The sequence below is a fragment of the Petaurus breviceps genome, unplaced genomic scaffold, assembly GCF_028583685.1.
Source record: "Petaurus breviceps papuanus isolate PSGF00001 unplaced genomic scaffold, PetGlider_PUasm1.0 177, whole genome shotgun sequence".
Classification (NCBI taxonomy): domain Eukaryota; kingdom Metazoa; phylum Chordata; class Mammalia; order Diprotodontia; family Petauridae; genus Petaurus; species Petaurus breviceps.
Genome location: NW_027185776.1, coordinates 306935 through 323831, shown reverse-complemented (window position 1 = coordinate 323831; position 16897 = coordinate 306935). Strand labels below are relative to the sequence as shown.

General features: G+C 41.9%; 1 protein-coding gene across 12 annotated transcripts in view; it reads left to right on the top strand.

The window, feature by feature from the left end:
* FOXN3 (forkhead box N3) overlaps nt 1–16897 on the top strand; it is a 526046-nt gene that overhangs the window by 216582 nt on the left and 292567 nt on the right. For 7 of the 12 annotated variants that reach the window (XM_069085960.1, XM_069085967.1, XM_069085958.1 and 4 more), the window contains one exon: nt 13318–13874. In XM_069085960.1, the coding sequence (XP_068942061.1) occupies nt 13332–13874 (543 nt within the window). In that variant the 5' untranslated portion in view covers nt 13318–13331. Of the gene's footprint in view, nt 1–6921; nt 7271–8034; nt 8460–8980; nt 9178–10499; nt 10625–11491; nt 11516–13317; nt 13875–16897 lie in introns of those variants that run through there. The other 5 variants (XM_069085962.1, XM_069085961.1, XM_069085964.1 and 2 more) reach the window with 5 other exon arrangements.

Genomic DNA, 16897 nt, shown 5'->3' with positions numbered 1-16897 from the left:
GAATCCCGATTCAATCAGTCAATCAACAAATATTTATTAAGTTTCACTGTTACTCAGCATCAGGAACTGTGCTAAAGATCAAGGGATACAAAGAATAGCAAAAACAAGATGATCTTACATTTTAATGGAGGAGACAACATGCCAATAAATATATACATATACACAGACATAGTGCAAAAAAAAAGGTAATAAATTGGAGATAATCTTTTTTTTTTTTTGGAGGGCAATTGGAGTTGTAACTTGCCCAAGGTTACATGGCTAGTTTTTTTGTGTGGGTGTTAAGTGTTTGAGGCCAGAACCAAACTTGGGTCCTCCTGACTCCGGCACCAGCGCTTTACTCATTGCACCACTTAGCTGCCCCAAATTGGAGATAATCTTGTAGGGGAAGGAAAGACGAGGGAAATGACCAGAATAGAAAGACTTTTTGCAGACAGTGGAATTTGAACTGAGTCTTGAAGGAAGCTAAGGAAACCAGGAGATACATCCAAAGAGGGAAAACTTTCTAAACAAGTTATACAACTAGTGAAAAGATATGGAGTTGGTAGATGGAGTGTTGTGTTTGAGAGACAGCAGATAGGCCAGTAGGCAGCTAAGTGGCACAGTGGATAGAGCACTGGGCTTGGCATAAGGAAGATTCATTTTCATAGGTTCAAATCTGGCCCTTAGACACTTATTAGATGTGACTTTGGGCAAGTCACTTGACCCTGTTTACCTCGGTTCCTCATCTGTAAGATGGAAAAGGAAATGGCAAACCACTTCAGTATCTCTGCCAATATGACCCCAAGTGGGGTCATGAAGAGTCAGATATGCTTGAAACAGCTGAACAACAACAGAACAAAGGTAGGTCAGTATCACTGGATCATTGAGTAGGAATGGAGGGAAGTCAAGAATCCAGGATCTTATTTATCTGTTTATGGTTAAAAACAAAAAAAGAGCTTGTAAGTTCAGTATTTCTGTTTTTCCTCCAGCCAGGATTCTTGATACAGTTTAGTTTTGGTTATTTCATTTTACCAAAGGAAGGAAAAGGTACTGCCTCTTTCTTACACTCCACCAGTTATCACTATACATATCTACATACATACATACATACATACATATGATGGGGTACCTGGGGTCTAGGTCAAACCAACTTGTAAAACCAGTCTGTGAAGTTGTAATTTGTCCTTTCTCACCCTTGAGCTCTGCCCCTTCTCCCTATCCCACACTCCACCTAGGCAACACCCTGTGACCCGTTTGTTCTTACTTAATCTCTTCATTTCTTCTCAGGCCTGGCCCACACCCTCCTTTGTCCTTGCCTTTTGTCTCCTGACCTGGCCCAAATCTTATCTAAACTATCTATTTACATTCTCCTCTTGGTCAGCTCTGACCTTTGTCTATGCATTGAGGCCCCTCCCATCTGGTCAGCCCTGACAATGGCAGCCCTACCCTTTAAAGGTAAAAGCATGTACCCTTCTCACTTGCAGGCCCCCTAAAGCACTCTTGCCCACTGTAATGGCGTAATAATAAACTTTCTCAACTCTAACTCCAAGCAAGGCTGAGCTGAATTCTTTCCAGATGCCCTTGCAGGTTTCCTGGTCTTGGATGAGATCAGGGTTCCTGCTGAACCTATTGGGATCCCGTCCCCCATCACATACACACACACACACACACACACACACACACACACACACACACACATACATATTTTTTTACATGGATTCCTTTCCACCTAGGGAACATATCTAACTAGTCGTTTCCCAGGGATTTCCCATTGCCTACACTTATGCTTATGTAAATTATGCACCAGAATGAAAAGTGTGGGAACTAAAAATAATACTCAAAAGTTACCTGAGGCAGGGGTAGGGAACCTGTGGCCTCGAGGCCCTCAAGTGTGGCCCTTTGACTAAATCCAAACTTAACCGACCAGATCCCCTTAAGGAAATGATTTGTTCTATAAAACATGGACTCAGTCAAAAGGCTGAACCCAAACACCCAGAAGGTCCCATGTGGCCTCGAGGCTGAAGATTCTCTATCCCTGCTCTAGCATATCTAGCCTGGTTTTGTAGCTGGTCTCCAAGAGGATTAAATTTCACAAATTATACATTTACACAGAGTTTCCTTTACTTTTCCTACGCTACACAAAACAAAGAAGAAAGCTTTCAGTTTCCAAACCTCAGCAGGCATCACTAATCAATCTAGACTTTCTGCAGTGATCCCTAAATTGGTTTCTTCCTTACCACTCAAAATTCTGCCGAAATTCTGCCATCTAGTTCAAGCCCTCATTATCTCCAAATGGGTCTCTCTGCCTTTGGTGTCTTCAGGTCCTCCAGTTCATCCCATAATCATTAACAGATTTATCTTCCTAATGAAAAAATTCTGAGCATGTCACTCACCTGCTCAAAAATACTCAATAGCTCCCTGTTGCTAATGGAAGAGACTTCTTGAGGTTCAATAGTATTGTTCCATACTTCACTCCCAAGTTTCTCTGTATTTATTTATCTGTGTGCATACTGGGTTGTTGGTTGGGTTTTTTTTTTTTCACTAGAATGTAAGTTCTTTGAGAGGAAGAATTGTCCCATTTATGTTTTTATATCCTCCATCATCTAGTATGATGTAAACAAACCCTTGTTAAATGGGTGCTATTCATCTTTGTTTCCCCAGTAGAATATACACAGTGTCTAGTAAGTAGTAGGGACAGGGATAAGGAAAAGCAACAAACATTTATCAAGTGTCCACTGCCTATCAGGCACTATGTTAAATGCTTTGCAAATTCATCTGAATTGATCCTTACAACCCTGAGAGGTAGGTGTTATTATCATCCCCTTTTACAGTTAAGGAAATGGAGTCATATAAAATTTAAGTGACTTGCCCAGGGTCACACTCACCTAGTTTAGAGTCTAAGGCTGGATTTGAACTCTGGAGTAGCTGATTCCTGCTCCAGTGCTTGATCTATTGTGCCATATAGCTGCCCCAGAGCTTGCCCTGTGATTTCATTGATTATAGTGAACTAGAGGAGGAAATTCTCTTTGGTAAAAACAAATCAGCACCTTCTCTGCAACTTACAGTCTTGGAGAATCACCTAGCAGGCATTCAATAAATGTGAAGTCCTTTAAATATCAAACAGGAGTTTAAACTTGATTCTCAAGCTAATAGGCAGCCACTGGAGTTTATTGAGTTAGAGGAGTGACATGTGCAGACAGACATGTTTTAGGAAAATAACTTTAGATATTTAATAAATATGTTCATTGAGTTAAAGGAGATTCCATGAGGCTCCTATTTCAGGGTCTAACAAACTCGTTACCCAAGAAATTATTTTTCAACTTTTTTTTTCAAGTAATGAGCATTTCCTTTCCTTACCAACTTTTCTCCTCAATGAAAAAAGAAAAAAATACAAACACTTGTAATAGAAATATATATATATATATATATATATATATATAAGAGAGAGGGGGAGAGAGAGAGAGAGAGAGAGAGAGTCAAGTAAAATAAATTCATCACTGATCATGTCTAAATATGTTTTTCATTTTGCATATTGAATCTGTCGTCGTTGTAGATCTGGAGGGAGTATGCTGAATGGCCCTCTGAAATTGTGGTTGGTCACTGTACTCATCAGAGTTCTTAAGTCTTTCTAAGTTATTGTCTTTACAGTGTGGTCATTGTATAAAAAGTTCACCTGATTCTGCTCACTTTATTTTGTATCAGTACATACAGGTCTTTCTAGGTTTCTCTGAATTTGCCCTTTTCACCGTTTCTTACAGCATGATTCTCTTACATTATTAAACCATAATTTATTCAAACATTCCTCAAGTGAGGTTTCCCCCCACAGTTTCTAGTCCTTTGCCACCACAAAAAAAATAGCTGTTATAAATTATTTTTTGTATGTATGGAGCTTTTCTTTGGAACTTAGGTATACCGGGGTCAAAGGCACTGTTTAGGGACCTTTTGGACATAATATTGCTTTCCAGAACAACTAGACCTATTCCCAACTCTATCAGCAGCGCCTTAATGTGCTTTTTTTCCCCCTCAACCTCTCCAACATTTGTCATTTTCCTTTTTGCCTGTATAATGGGTTTCTGTGGAAATCTCAAGAGTTGCTTTAAATGTGCATTTTTCTAAGTATTAGTGATTTGGAGCATTTTTTCCACCCTGTAATCGATTGCTTGGGTTTCTTCCTTTGAAAACTCTTACCCTTTGACAATCTATCAGTTAGGGAGTGGCTCTTAGAAATTTAAATCAGTTCCTTATGCACTTTGGTTGGGAGACCTTTATCTGTGTAACTTAATGCACCAAGGTTCCTTCCCCACCCCAGATAATTTTCCTTTCTCATTTTAGTCTGGAAACTCTTCTTAGCTAACTTAAATTTCTCCTGTTATAGTAGAAAGGGAAGACAGGTCAAGAAATGTATGAAAATGGAAGCCACGAGAAAGAAATCTTAATCTTTGTATCCTCCTTAGCACTTTGCACAGTATCTTATAGGTGCTTAATATAGTTCCTAAATTCTTCTTAAAAAGCTCCGCGCCCCCCCCCCCATTTCTAACCTGTTCTTTTAGGGCTGGAATTCTCCTGACCGTAAATTAGCTTGTGCTTTTACTTTAGGTGAAGGTACTCTGACTTGTTTAGACCATAACTGGGGAAGGGGAAGTGGGATTTTAAAGAGCACCATAAGATAGCTGATGTAAGGTGCTTAAAGATTTACAAACATTTTGTGTGTTATTTCACTTGTGAGGTAGGTATCAGAGGTACTAATGTACAATAATGTAAAATAGTACTAATGTACTATTTTACAGATGCTTAAAGAGTTGTGACTGACTTGCCCATATTCACACTTGTTAGGCAAGATTTGAACACTGATCTTATGTTTCCCTGTACATCCTCTTTTTTAGAATTGGAATAGCCAATATTTTAAATATATTAGTTAGCATTTTTGTAATGCTTTATGGTCACACTTAGTCAATAAACATATACCAGGTGCTAAGAGTTGAGAAAAAGCTTACAGCTGTATTTTCATTCTCATTTTATAGCTAAGGAAACTGAGGTTTAGGGAGGCAAACTTACTTTCCAATGGCTTCATAGTTAGTAAGTGTTATAGGCATGGTTTCAAAACAAGGTCTTTCTTGACTGTCTGCCCAAAGCTTATTCTCCTACATTACTACACCTCTTATATTCCAAGGAATATAGAAGGAAGCCGGAATAGAGTAATGTGCCATATTTCAATGTAGCTTTAAAGAGAACTTTCATTCACATCCTACTCTGATGCCTCACTATAGTGTGGAGGCGATCCTGGGTTCTCCAAAGCTCCTTTCCTTTAAAACAGTAAGATCCTTGAGTGAAGGAATTGTCTTTTTTACTTGGAATCCTCAGACACAGTAGGTGCTTAATATTTGTTGAATGGAATTTAATTAATTGAATACCATTGGAACCATAAGCTCTGGCAGGCCCTCCCAAGTTGGTCAGTTCTGAAGACTGGGCCAATGATTCCTCTAACCAACTACTGAGAGGCTTTTCATGAGAAGAATAACCACACACATCAATTCATAAAGACCTTCATGGGCTTATGATCTGCCTCTGTGGAGGGAATACCCACATTGACGAAATCAATAATTTTTTGAATTATTAAAAAAGGAATTGAAACTCTGGTTTGAGTGATCCAGTCAATAACTTTGGGGGGTCAGGGGCATGGAAAGGAAGGGCTGCCGATATACTCCTCACCAGTAACATTAGCAGCACTTAAGGAACTTGTCTGAAGAGAGTTGAAATGTAATGACTGGGAAATAGGGTTTGTTTGTTTTCTTTCTTTCTTTGCTGGGCTTATTGTTCTCCAGGTGCTTAGGAAAAAAAAACAACCCGATTTTTATACTATAGTTGAGATCAGTGTCAAAATCTCCTTCCTTCTCCCTACCCCGTGGTGTTTTATTTTTCTCAGGAAAAAACAACAGCAACAAAACCAAACCTGTTGTTTTGGATGGGCATTGCCTTTCTATTGGCATCCCTTCTCCTTTGGTTTGCTGTGACGGTGAGGGTGAGGGCATCGTAGGGAAGGTACCCCACCATCTTGTGAGACTGATGAATGTAAGAGGATTTTTTGTTTTCCCTATCGAGGAGCTGGCCTTGTACCGAATAATTTCCAGGCTGGTTTCCTTCTTTTCAAGAATGAAAAAAAAAAATTTAAAAGCAAGTAAGGTCATATCCCTCTACTTCATCCAGCTCGGCTAAATCTTGCTCCAAAACAGAACACATGTAAACAGACTCAACATTGTCTTAGGGTCCATGAGAAGTGGGAACTTTTAAAATGGTCTAGTTAAAGTTTTCCATTTTACAGATGAAGAAACTGATACCTAGAAAAAGGTAAAGTGGACTCGCCTTAGGGCACAAAGGGGAGGGGCAGTGGAGGGACCCTCCTGGGGGCTTTCCACGTGCACACCCCGCTGCTTTCTCCCTTTTGTCCTAGCCCTTTCTTCCCCCCTCCCCCACCCCCCACTCAGTCCTTCCGTGGACCAGCCAGTCAACCAGCAGTTATTAGGAGTGTACTGTGTTCCAGTACTGGGAATTGTTTCTACGTTTTATCTGGTCCTTCAAAAACTTCTGCCGGTTTACTGGGGTGGGGGACAGAACGTTTTGCTCCTTAAAGACTCCGACGAATTTAGAATCGATTGCCTGTCAGTACAATGGCTAGGGTTCTTTGGTTTTGGTTTTTTGTTTGTTTGTTTTTTGGTTCCTCTTTACTTAAAACAAAACAAAACGCTAGGGTGTCCAGTTGGCCAGCGCTATCATCCTTAGAAAGGACGGGGGGGGGGGGGGGGGGGGTTTAGGAAAGACTGTTTTAGTAGTGGGTGGCTGCAGAGACTCTCTCCTCTGGGGCTGGTGCTCATTTGTGTGGGTGGGACCATGAATTGGTAATTGGGTTTGTGAGAACCTCCTGGAAGGGGCTGGGAGATGAGATTTGTTTTAGCGGCTGGCCTAGAAGTCTGCCAGAGTGTGGAAAACAAACAATTGCCAGCTCCCCTCCGGAGTGCCTTTTAAAACCCGCGGTTTGCTTTAAAACTGACATTGTTTTTTCTTTAATTCTGTCTCGGTCCGAAGGCTTTCATCTGCTAGATAAGCGAGACCGAAAAGTGTAATTTTAGCTTAGACTTTTCTCTTGGAGGGGAAAAAATTGGAAAAGGCTTTGGGAGTTATGATAGGAATTTGTAGTTTGGGAGGAGTGGAATATTTTTTTCTGCACCGAAGGCTCGACCGCATCGTAATTCCTTTTTAAATTTTTACTTTGTACCATGTATGGCAGAAAGATTGGGTAAGACCAGACTGGGTGACACGTTGGAGCTTAGGTGGCTTTCAGAGAATGGATGTGCCACCCGAATTAGGGGGCATTGCTCTGCTTCTCGGCAACCCCTTCAGCAGCTTTTAAAAAGAGGCGCAAATAGACAAACTTCTGCAGGGTCTGGAATTATTTCACGGTACTGGGAAGCCCCCCTGGCACAGCGTGCACCCACCTTTGGGGGAGAGGGTTAGGGAGGAGAAGGGAGCTTTTAAGACCCTTTGCGGGCCAGAATCCGTTCGTTTCTGTTTCCCTTTCTTTCCAAGTCCCCTCCGCCCCGACCCCCGCAGCAGAAAGGGAAAGTGTGCTGTGGCTCTTCGGGAGCCGCGGCAAACAGAAACGAACGGATTCTGGCCCGCAAAGGGTCTTAAAAGCTCCCTTCTCCTCCCCCATTCCCACCCCCGCCAGCCCAAGGGGCATAGTGAGAAGTGCCGGAGGAGAGGAGCCAGAGCCGGCTAGGGAAATCTCCAGCGCATGATCCCAGAGTGGAACTGGGCTAGGACCCGGAGCTAAGCCGAGGAAGGAGAGAAAGGGGGCTGGAGGGTGACAGCCTCTCTCTTCCTCAGGGCAGCTGTTACCTCCTCCTCCTCTTAGCTTGCGGCCCCATACGCAAACCTGGATCCCTGTGCTCCTCTCCCCCAGTTAGTCTCACTGCAGCTCTAGTCGAGGCTGCCTGCAGGCGGCCCAGCCCACGTTTTCTCTCTCTCCGGCTCCCTCCCCCCCCCCCCCTTCCCCCCCCCCTTTCTTCCCCCCTCCTCTTTCCTGGTCATGTGTCGCCTTTTTTTGTTTGCAGTGGAAACAATTTATCGCTCTTCTGCGAGCCCCGGCCCCCTAACGCTGCCGATCTCGAGTGGGGAGGTCGGACGGGCCGGGGAGGGGGCAGGGGAGAGGAAAGAAAGGAGGCCGACTGCTGCAGGTCCCATGTCTCTCTCTTACCCTTCTCTCCCCTTCCTCCTCCTCCTCTTCCCGCTTCTGTTACCCACGACCACCTCCTCCCTCGATACTGCTTGCTGCACATTGTTAGCCAGCGGAGGAAGCGATGTGCACTTCCATCAGATGAAAAGTTTGTAACCTCACGCCCAAGGGCAGCGGTGGAATCTAATCCCACCCTTCACCCCCTTCCCCCTTCCCACCCTCCCCTGACCCTACTCCCAGCTGAAGCCAGGTAAGTTTATTTCAAGCTTTTGCAGGCGTCCAGGATGGGAGGTAGATTCGGGGAGGTGGAGGGGAAAGTGAGGCTGGGGCCCAGCGGGATGGGCCTGAGATAGATGAAGGAACAACTCACGTTTTAATTTCTGAAGGTGGTCCTCACCCCTCTGCAGCTGGGCATCTGGGTGGGGTGGGGAAGGATGTTTGCTCTGGGGTGCGGAATGCGGCTGGGTTGGCCCAAGTGGGCAGAGGAAGAGAACCCCAGCGGAGCTAAGTTGGTTGGTCTACAGAGTTTCCTGACCCGACGTACAGGATGTTTTCCTTTTGCTTCGATTTCCGAAAAAAAAAAAAAAAAGAAAGAAAGAAAGAAAGAAAGAGACCCCTTCAGAAACAGACAAGAGTTGTCATTGTGTGAACAGGACGAGGGTCCTGTCATTCACACTGGGGTGGGGGGGGTATAGGAGTGGAGGAGACAGACCCCGAGATAACGAGATGTGTCTAACAAAGATTTTTGCTTTCTCTCTTTTTTTTCTTTAAACTGTCCAGCCTTGGCATGGGCTGAGTAAGAGAGTAAGAGTAAGTCTCCTGAAACGTTACCCAGCCATTCAGGCCCACGTGCCCCCTTCTTTATCATGGTTCCTCGGGTGCATGATAAGTCGGGGGCTGTATTTATTTTTATGACATGCAACCCATAAGGCCAATAAAACGTTTATGACATCTGACCAGCAGTGAAGGTATGTGAGCTCGCAACTGCCCTGTGTGTGGGGAATTAGAGCAGTTTCCCCGTCTCCTAGCAACAGGAGTGATTGACTCTAAGCCCAGCCAATCGCTGCCTTCACTGTTCCCCTTCAAATGTTTTTGACAAGTACAGTAGAAGGGAGCCCTGTGTGCGCGCGTGCAGAAGCTGAGGTGGGGGGAGATGGAGTTGCCCCTGGCCCCACAAACTCTCGGATTCCTTTAGCTTTGCTGTTGAAATGCCTTTCACCACCCCACCCCACTTTTTAAAACCCACAGTGAACACCTGTTGAGGGCTCGACATTTTAATGTGTCTGCCAGTTATTGTGAAAATTTTTTAGAAGTGGGCAATAAACAAGCTTTTCTAAAGCACTTTATCTCTTAAAAAAAGCAAGGCATAAAAGACAAGGGGGGAGGGTTGTAATATAACTAATTCCAACAAGAAAAGTTTTAAGGAGGTCACCACTGAATAACTATTGACTTATCTTGTGGAACAGCCTAATTGGCAGCAGATTAAAAAATGTTTGCTTAACTACATACTCATTTTTTCCCCCCTTTTCTCTAGAATAGGGAGGGGAAAAGATTTGGCTAGTGATGTAGTTAGAATAGAATAATGGAAAAATCCTCAGCAGTGGTTTCTGGAAAATGTGTTTTAAACCAAACTTAGAGGTCAAGAGCCCTGCACACTGTTGCTATAAAATGCATGATTTGTAGGTATGTAGTTGGGGTGGGTGGTTGGGGGGAGCTAAAAGGAAGGCTGTCGAAATACAGACAAAGCAAAGAAATACAAGGTTGTTGGACCCTGCTCCCTTACTCTTTATTTTTCTAAACTTATTTTTGAAGTATCATTTAAAGGAAGAAACTATTATTGCTGGCCTCTGAAAATGTTTGTTTAAAACAAAAGAAAACATGGAGAATAGCTTGTTCATTCCTTTGGGAAGCTACTGACAAATAAGCAAATTAAACAGAAAGAGAGCAGCATGTTGTCATAGCAACAGTGCAATTAAATTACTTTACTGTCAGCCATGATATAATTTTCCTGTTTAGAAGCTCATGAGACATAAAACTTTCATTTGGAGCTCAAGTTGACTTCAGCTTGAATAGTTGGTCTAGCTTGTTCCCCTTTTCGGAGTAGGAAGTTACATTTGTTTGCCAGAAATCCAGATATTTGATGGGAACTCTAGGACCTTGGAGAAAGATGCCCAGATTTGATCTAATTATAAAGAAAAAAAATTCAGGTTATAGTAGAACTCCTCCCCCTTGCCTGCTGTAGTTGCTCCTGTTTGGTAGGAATAAAATATACCTTTGTAGGCAAAATTTCATTCTTGTCTTCTGATGTGGGGAACTTCACACTGGTGTTGTGCATTGCCTTTCAAAACAGCAGATGAAACTCACAGTTTTCTTATCCTTTTGAAAAGTTGCAAGGGACATCAGAGCTCATTTCAGGTACTACCTTCCCTTTCCTCCACCCTCTTTTTACAGACGAGGAAACTGAAACCCAGAAGTTTGGAAGGGACGTGCCCAAAATCGCACAGATAGCTCAGGTTTAACTGATATAACTTTTTGGAGTAGAAGAAATACTCTCACAGTTAACTTTTTTTCATTTGTTCAAAATAATGGTTATTAAGCTCTTGCTCTGTGTGGAGGCAGCTAGCTGGTTCAGTGAATAGAATTCGTCATCTAGCGTCAGGAAGGACTGAGTTCAAATGTGTCCTTAGACACTTACTAGCCTTGTGACCCAGGACAAATCATGTAACCACTGTGTGCCTCAGTTTCTTCAACTGTAGAAGGGGCTAATAATAGCACCTTACTCTCAGGGTTGTTCTAAGGATAAATGAAATATTACTTGTAAAGCATTTAGCATAATGCCTGGCATGTGGTAGATGCTTCATAAATGATTATTCCCTTCCTCTTTGTGTGTGTGTGTGTTTGTATGTATGTGTGTGTATGGTACTTTGAGAGCAGGACTTGAAGCTAGGAAGAGGTTTGTCAGTAAACATTTATTAACTGCTTATCCTGTGTTTCACTTTAGTCACGTACTGGCTTTGTGGGTGACGTTGGTCCAGTCACTGAAATGCTCATTACTTTAGGCAGCTCTGAGACTAGAGTTGCAGAAAAAGGTGTGGACCCAATTTTGTTGTAGGAGTTTCCTCATCCAGGGAGTTCCCTTTGGGTGAAGCCAATAGTCTGACAGTCCCAGTGTATGTAATATGCTGGAAGAGATACAAATATAAATAAGACAGGGCCCTTGTAGAGGGAGAAGACCTGTCTACAGATAGATTCTAAAACAAATTAGACAACCATTAGCCCAGAGGAAGAATAACAAGGATTAAAGAGGTGAGGAAGAGATCCCTTTCAACTTTGGAAAATCAGTGAAGTCTTGCTACATACATATTACCACAGTGGAGAGATCCTTAGGTAGAGATTGGGAGTCAGAGGACCTTGGTTTGTATCCTGACTGCTATTTACTCTCTTCTAAGTATGACCTCGAGTAAGTCACCTCCCCCTCTCAGGGTTTCCTCATTTATAAAATGAGGAGGTTGGTTTCTGACTGCTAAGGTCTCTCCCAGATCCAAATCCTGTGATCCATTGAGTGTCAGGGATATTGGAGACAGTCTTGCAGGTTCTTTTGATAGGCCTTGGCATTTTGTGTCTTAGCTCCTTTACAAAATGTATGACTTGGGTGTTCCCCGAACCCTCCCCCACCCCCATCCCCCTTAAATAGCAAACTGAAAAAGTAATCACATCCACAAAACCAAATTTTCAGCTGTAAAAATGGAGCATACAAATATCCTTGTGCATGATTCCTGCTGTCTTTCATAACTCATGTTGGATTTCAGAAAGTTAACTAAACTTTCTATCTGTCTAGGTCATTCCATTGGGTGCTGTTTGCCACTCCCTCATTTGGTTTTTTAGTTGCCATTTTATTATATGCTTCTTGTTCTAGGTCACTGATAAAAGTAGGGAATTATAATTGTGTAGAGACACATGTATCAGCCTTCCTAGCTTCTAAAGCCACTACTAGCCCTGCTGATCCCTTCCCTTCTCAGGGCTTCTAACTTCCACCCATGGGTTCTGAATGCCTTTCATACATGCCTGAAGTTACTGCCTTTTCCTTTCTGTGCTTCTTGCCTCAGTAAATAAACCTGTCCCTTGTTTCATTCCAGATCTGTAGGGTTCCTCTTCATTTTCTTCAGACTGTACAGCTATACTTAAAATTGCAGATTTCGAAGTTTATGAATAGAAGTGCTGGGGAAAAAAGGGAGAGAGAAACCCAAGAAAACACTAAAATTGATGTGCCCTCCTGACAATAACAGTTTAATCGTAATAGAGTCATGATGTGTTCAAAATGGGAACAACTAACTTAATCTGAAATACTGGCTTTAAGCTATAATATGCAGACATATATGTATTACATATATGTATATATATATACACACATTTTTGAAAGCAGAGTGGTGTGTGTATATATAATATGAGCACAGTTAAATAGTATTTTACTTTCCCCCAATAATGTTTATTATAGCATTTGGGGGAATATAGGCACAAGTAAGTATTGACACTTATTACATGTCATAGGGAAAAATCACTTTCACCTCAGTTTTCTCGTCTGTAAAAAGGAGATAATAACACTTTACTCCCTACCTCACAGGATCATGAGAAAATTGCATTATAAAATCCAAGGTGTGATAGAAATATGAGTTGTTGGCTATATATTCTTATGTCTTGGAGATGGTGAAACCTTACATGGGGGGAGGAGAGGTCACTTGAGGTTTCAGTAGAGAACCCAGGAATAGTGTTGGGATTCTTCTTTGATTTTGTGAAATTTCTAATTTTTTACTCATTTGTACCTCATCATTAATGGTTTATGGGTGTGATATAATATCACAAGTATTCCACTATTTCCCATGTCAATGTCATTGTTACTGTCCTACTTAAAATCAGTGCCTCTTCTGGATTGCAAAGAATTTATTACCTTTTTTCAAATGTACAATTATGTGAGCAATGCGTAAAAGAGATATGGCCATGTAGGGGAGTGTGTGGGTAAAGGTGAGGGAAAAGGGAGGGAAGGAAGCTAGTTTTGTATACTTTCTTAAATTTACCAGCTAATCTTTTCTCTCTCAAATTTACTTTGTTAGGAGCCTTCACCTAAATGGGTCCAGTCATGCCTCCCAGTAAGAAGCCAGAGGGCTCAGGAATTAGTGTTTCCAGTGGCCTGAGCCAGTGTTACAGAAGTAGCAATTTGTCCAAGTCCCTTCATGATGATGATGACCTCGACTTTGCCTTGCCTGCCATCCGATTAGAAAAGGGGGTGATGGAAGATGAAGAGCTCACTAACTTGAACTGGTTGCATGAGAGTAAGAACTTGCTAAAAAGCTTTGGGGATTCGGTCCTCAGGAGTGTTAGCCCTGTTCAGGACATCGATGATGACACACCCCCATCTCCTGCTCACTCTGACATGCCCTATGATGCCAGGCAGAACCCCAACTGTAAACCTCCTTATTCTTTTAGCTGCCTCATATTTATGGCCATTGAAGACTCTCCAACCAAGCGACTACCAGTAAAGGATATATACAACTGGATCTTGGAACACTTTCCATATTTTGCAAACGCACCCACAGGGTGGAAAAACTCAGTGAGACATAATTTGTCATTGAATAAGTGTTTTAAGAAAGTGGATAAAGACCGAAGCCAGGTAAGCCTTTCAGGGTCTGGAAATGATGCGTATAATTCTATTGCTGCCTCTGTTAATTTTGTTTTAATCTTCTCTGCTAAAGAAAAAAAAAAAGCACAACATCCTTTTGAAGATCTCCTTTTAAGGGAGTGCAAGTTCATCGTGCCTGAAAAAACCAGCACAGTCTTTAGGATGGGCTGATTATGACTTTATTTAACTCAATGTCTAGACATCTCAAAGAATTCGCCCTTCCCCCCAAATCCCCCCCCCCAAGCTGGCATTCTTATGTGTATTTAGTCTAACATGGTTTTTAGATATCATTGCTGAGACTACTGCTTGTTGTATTTCTACACCATCATTATATGAATGACTTGCATGTTATTATTAGTTTTCAGTCTTGACCTTTCCCTAAAGTTTTAGTTTAGGTTAGGGATGCTTGAGTTTTAGAGTTCCTGGAGGGTTCCGTGTGCCCTCACTAACTGCTGAAGTTTGCATGTTCCTAAGCAAGTTGGCTACTAAAAAGTGCATGTAGAAGAGTGCTGTGTCTATCTCTTCTCTGCATTGTTAACCTGGAGAAAGGGGAAAGGCACCTTAATACCGGGGTGTAAATGGGTGTTAGAGAGACCTTGGTTGGAGATTTCAGAGTGCCCCTCTGATATAAAACCAAAAACAGACAGTGGCAAACTACATAGATTACTTTCTTTAACAGTTTGTATAATAAGTGGTTGGTAACTTGTGACTACTTTGTGTGAAACTATTGACAGAATTGTATTTTAGGATAACTCACAACTGAAATGTAAGGTTTTTTTTTTTAAGTTGTACAGAGAAGAGTTACTTGTTTTTTCATCATTTATGTGGGCTCTCAGGGATAATAGGTATACTACTTGCAGTATCAATATTGACTTGGAAAACTGAGCTGGGATCCCATGTTGAATGTCATCACTATTTACAATAAATTGCGCCTTCCTTCCTTCTTTCTTTTCTTTCTTTTTTCCTTCCTCACTCTACCTCACTCTCCTTTTGAAGTTTCATTTTGGTCTTAGGGATAGATAACTATTGTGTAGGGTCAGCTGCTATGGAGAATTTGGGTCTTGGCTTCTATCTAGGAGAGAGTTCTGGTTTAAAATAGAATCAGGAAGCTGAGGAAGCTACTCATGCCTTGAGTGGAATAAAACTATACGGGGAAATGGAAAGAGCAGTGGTTTTCCATCTGCTTCTTGGATTTATAAAACCCAGCTCACTCAGAGTTCATGTTCAAGATTTTGAAAAGCTGAACAGGAGAGAGAGGGAGGAGGATTTGGACTCTGAGGGACTAAGCCTTTGATCTCTGGCAGAAGAAGCCTGCCTAAAGTGTACAGATTTGAATATTCATAAGTGATCTTCCCTCCTTCAGGCCCTTCTTTCTGGATTTCCCTGTTTTGTTGTTATTGTTGGGCTTTCAGTCATGTCTGACTCTTTGTGACCTCATTTGGGATTTTCTTGGCAAAGATACTGGAGTGGTTTGCCATTTCCTTCTCCAGCTCACTTGACAGATGAGGAAACTGAGGAAAACAGGGTGAAATGACTTGCTCAAGGTCACACAGCTAGTAAGTTCTGTAGTCACATTTGAACGCAGGTCTTCCTGACTCCAGGCCTGCACTGCCTAGGACAGTGACAAGAGACAGGCCCCATTACTCCAGTCACCCTCAGTTTTTGAGAATTGTGCTTTGGCTTGGTCTGCTTGATATACTAGGTCACTCTCATACTGCTGTTCTGTCTTTTCTTTGCTCTGTGGCACTGTGGCATTTGGAGGCCTGAAGGTTGGGCAGTTGTTGACTTTAGCAAGTGCACCAGGATTTAAGTATGGACTTCATTAGCAAAAAGGCCTTACCCATTTTAAACTCCAACACTAGCAGCCCTGGGATTGTTTAAAAGGCAAGCTGTCTGGAAGAAAAAGTCATGTAATACTCTTCTAAAAGCAGAATCACTAAGAAGAAAGTTGGGGGGGGGGGACATTCAGAAAAGATGCTTCATATAATTAAGTAACTTTCACCAAGATTTTTAGCCTGTTGGGAAATGTTCTTGCAGGTTACCACATGTATGTGTCTACATGTTTGACATATAGTACATGTGCATAAAAGTAACTTGGTAAGTGACCTGTTATGAAACTGAAAATAGAATGAATTCCAAAGCATGAGAAGGTTTTGAAGGATTATTTATTAGCTTTGGGAATTGAAGGCAACTGCTCCTCGGTGTTGTGTCAATACACATCCCACTGGGAGGAGAACTGCCCCCTCATCCCCCCCTCCCTCCCAGTTTCTCAATCATGTTTACCTTGGTGCCCTTTTCAGAACAAGTTCAGATACCTAACAGTGAACAAGTGTTTGTTTTAAAGACTTAAAAAGATTAATCCTTCACCGTCTTTGAGTTTTTGCCTTCTTATCCATTCTGACCTGTATTGACATGTTTTTGATGGGCTTCCAAGAAGCTTTGTGGTTTAGGTGTCTGTAGCCAACATGTGTAATGCCACGAGAAGAAAGCAAAGGCTTTTAGTGTTTTCCCCCTTTTTATTTATTTATTTATTTTCTTCTTGATTATCTTGGGATAATAATCTAGGGGCCATTTTCAGATGCATAGAATTTCAGTGGAGGGGTAGCATAGAAAAAGCAGATCAGTGACCCATAATTCTTTTTTACTAGTTAAAAACTTGCTCTTCAAGTAAACTAATTTTTTAGATCCAGGGAATTTTACTTGGCTGTCTTCCTTACATAGTACTGAAGTTTGGCATTGGGATTGTATTTGAAATGTATGTTGGATGACAGGAAATACAGTCTCATACTTGCCTCGTACCTTGAATGAAGCCTTGAATGCTGCCTCAAAGTCCCATTAGTCACTTCTGTCCCCCTTTCCCTTTCTTTATTTGTCTACGACAAAGTTTGCAGCTAGGTTTTTAAGTGGAATTTGTTTTTTTGTGGCCTGGACACATAGAGCCTCTTCCCCACAGTTGCCAATGACTTCTCTATCAAAATTACTTTGTATATATTTTGAAAATACTTAACTATGTA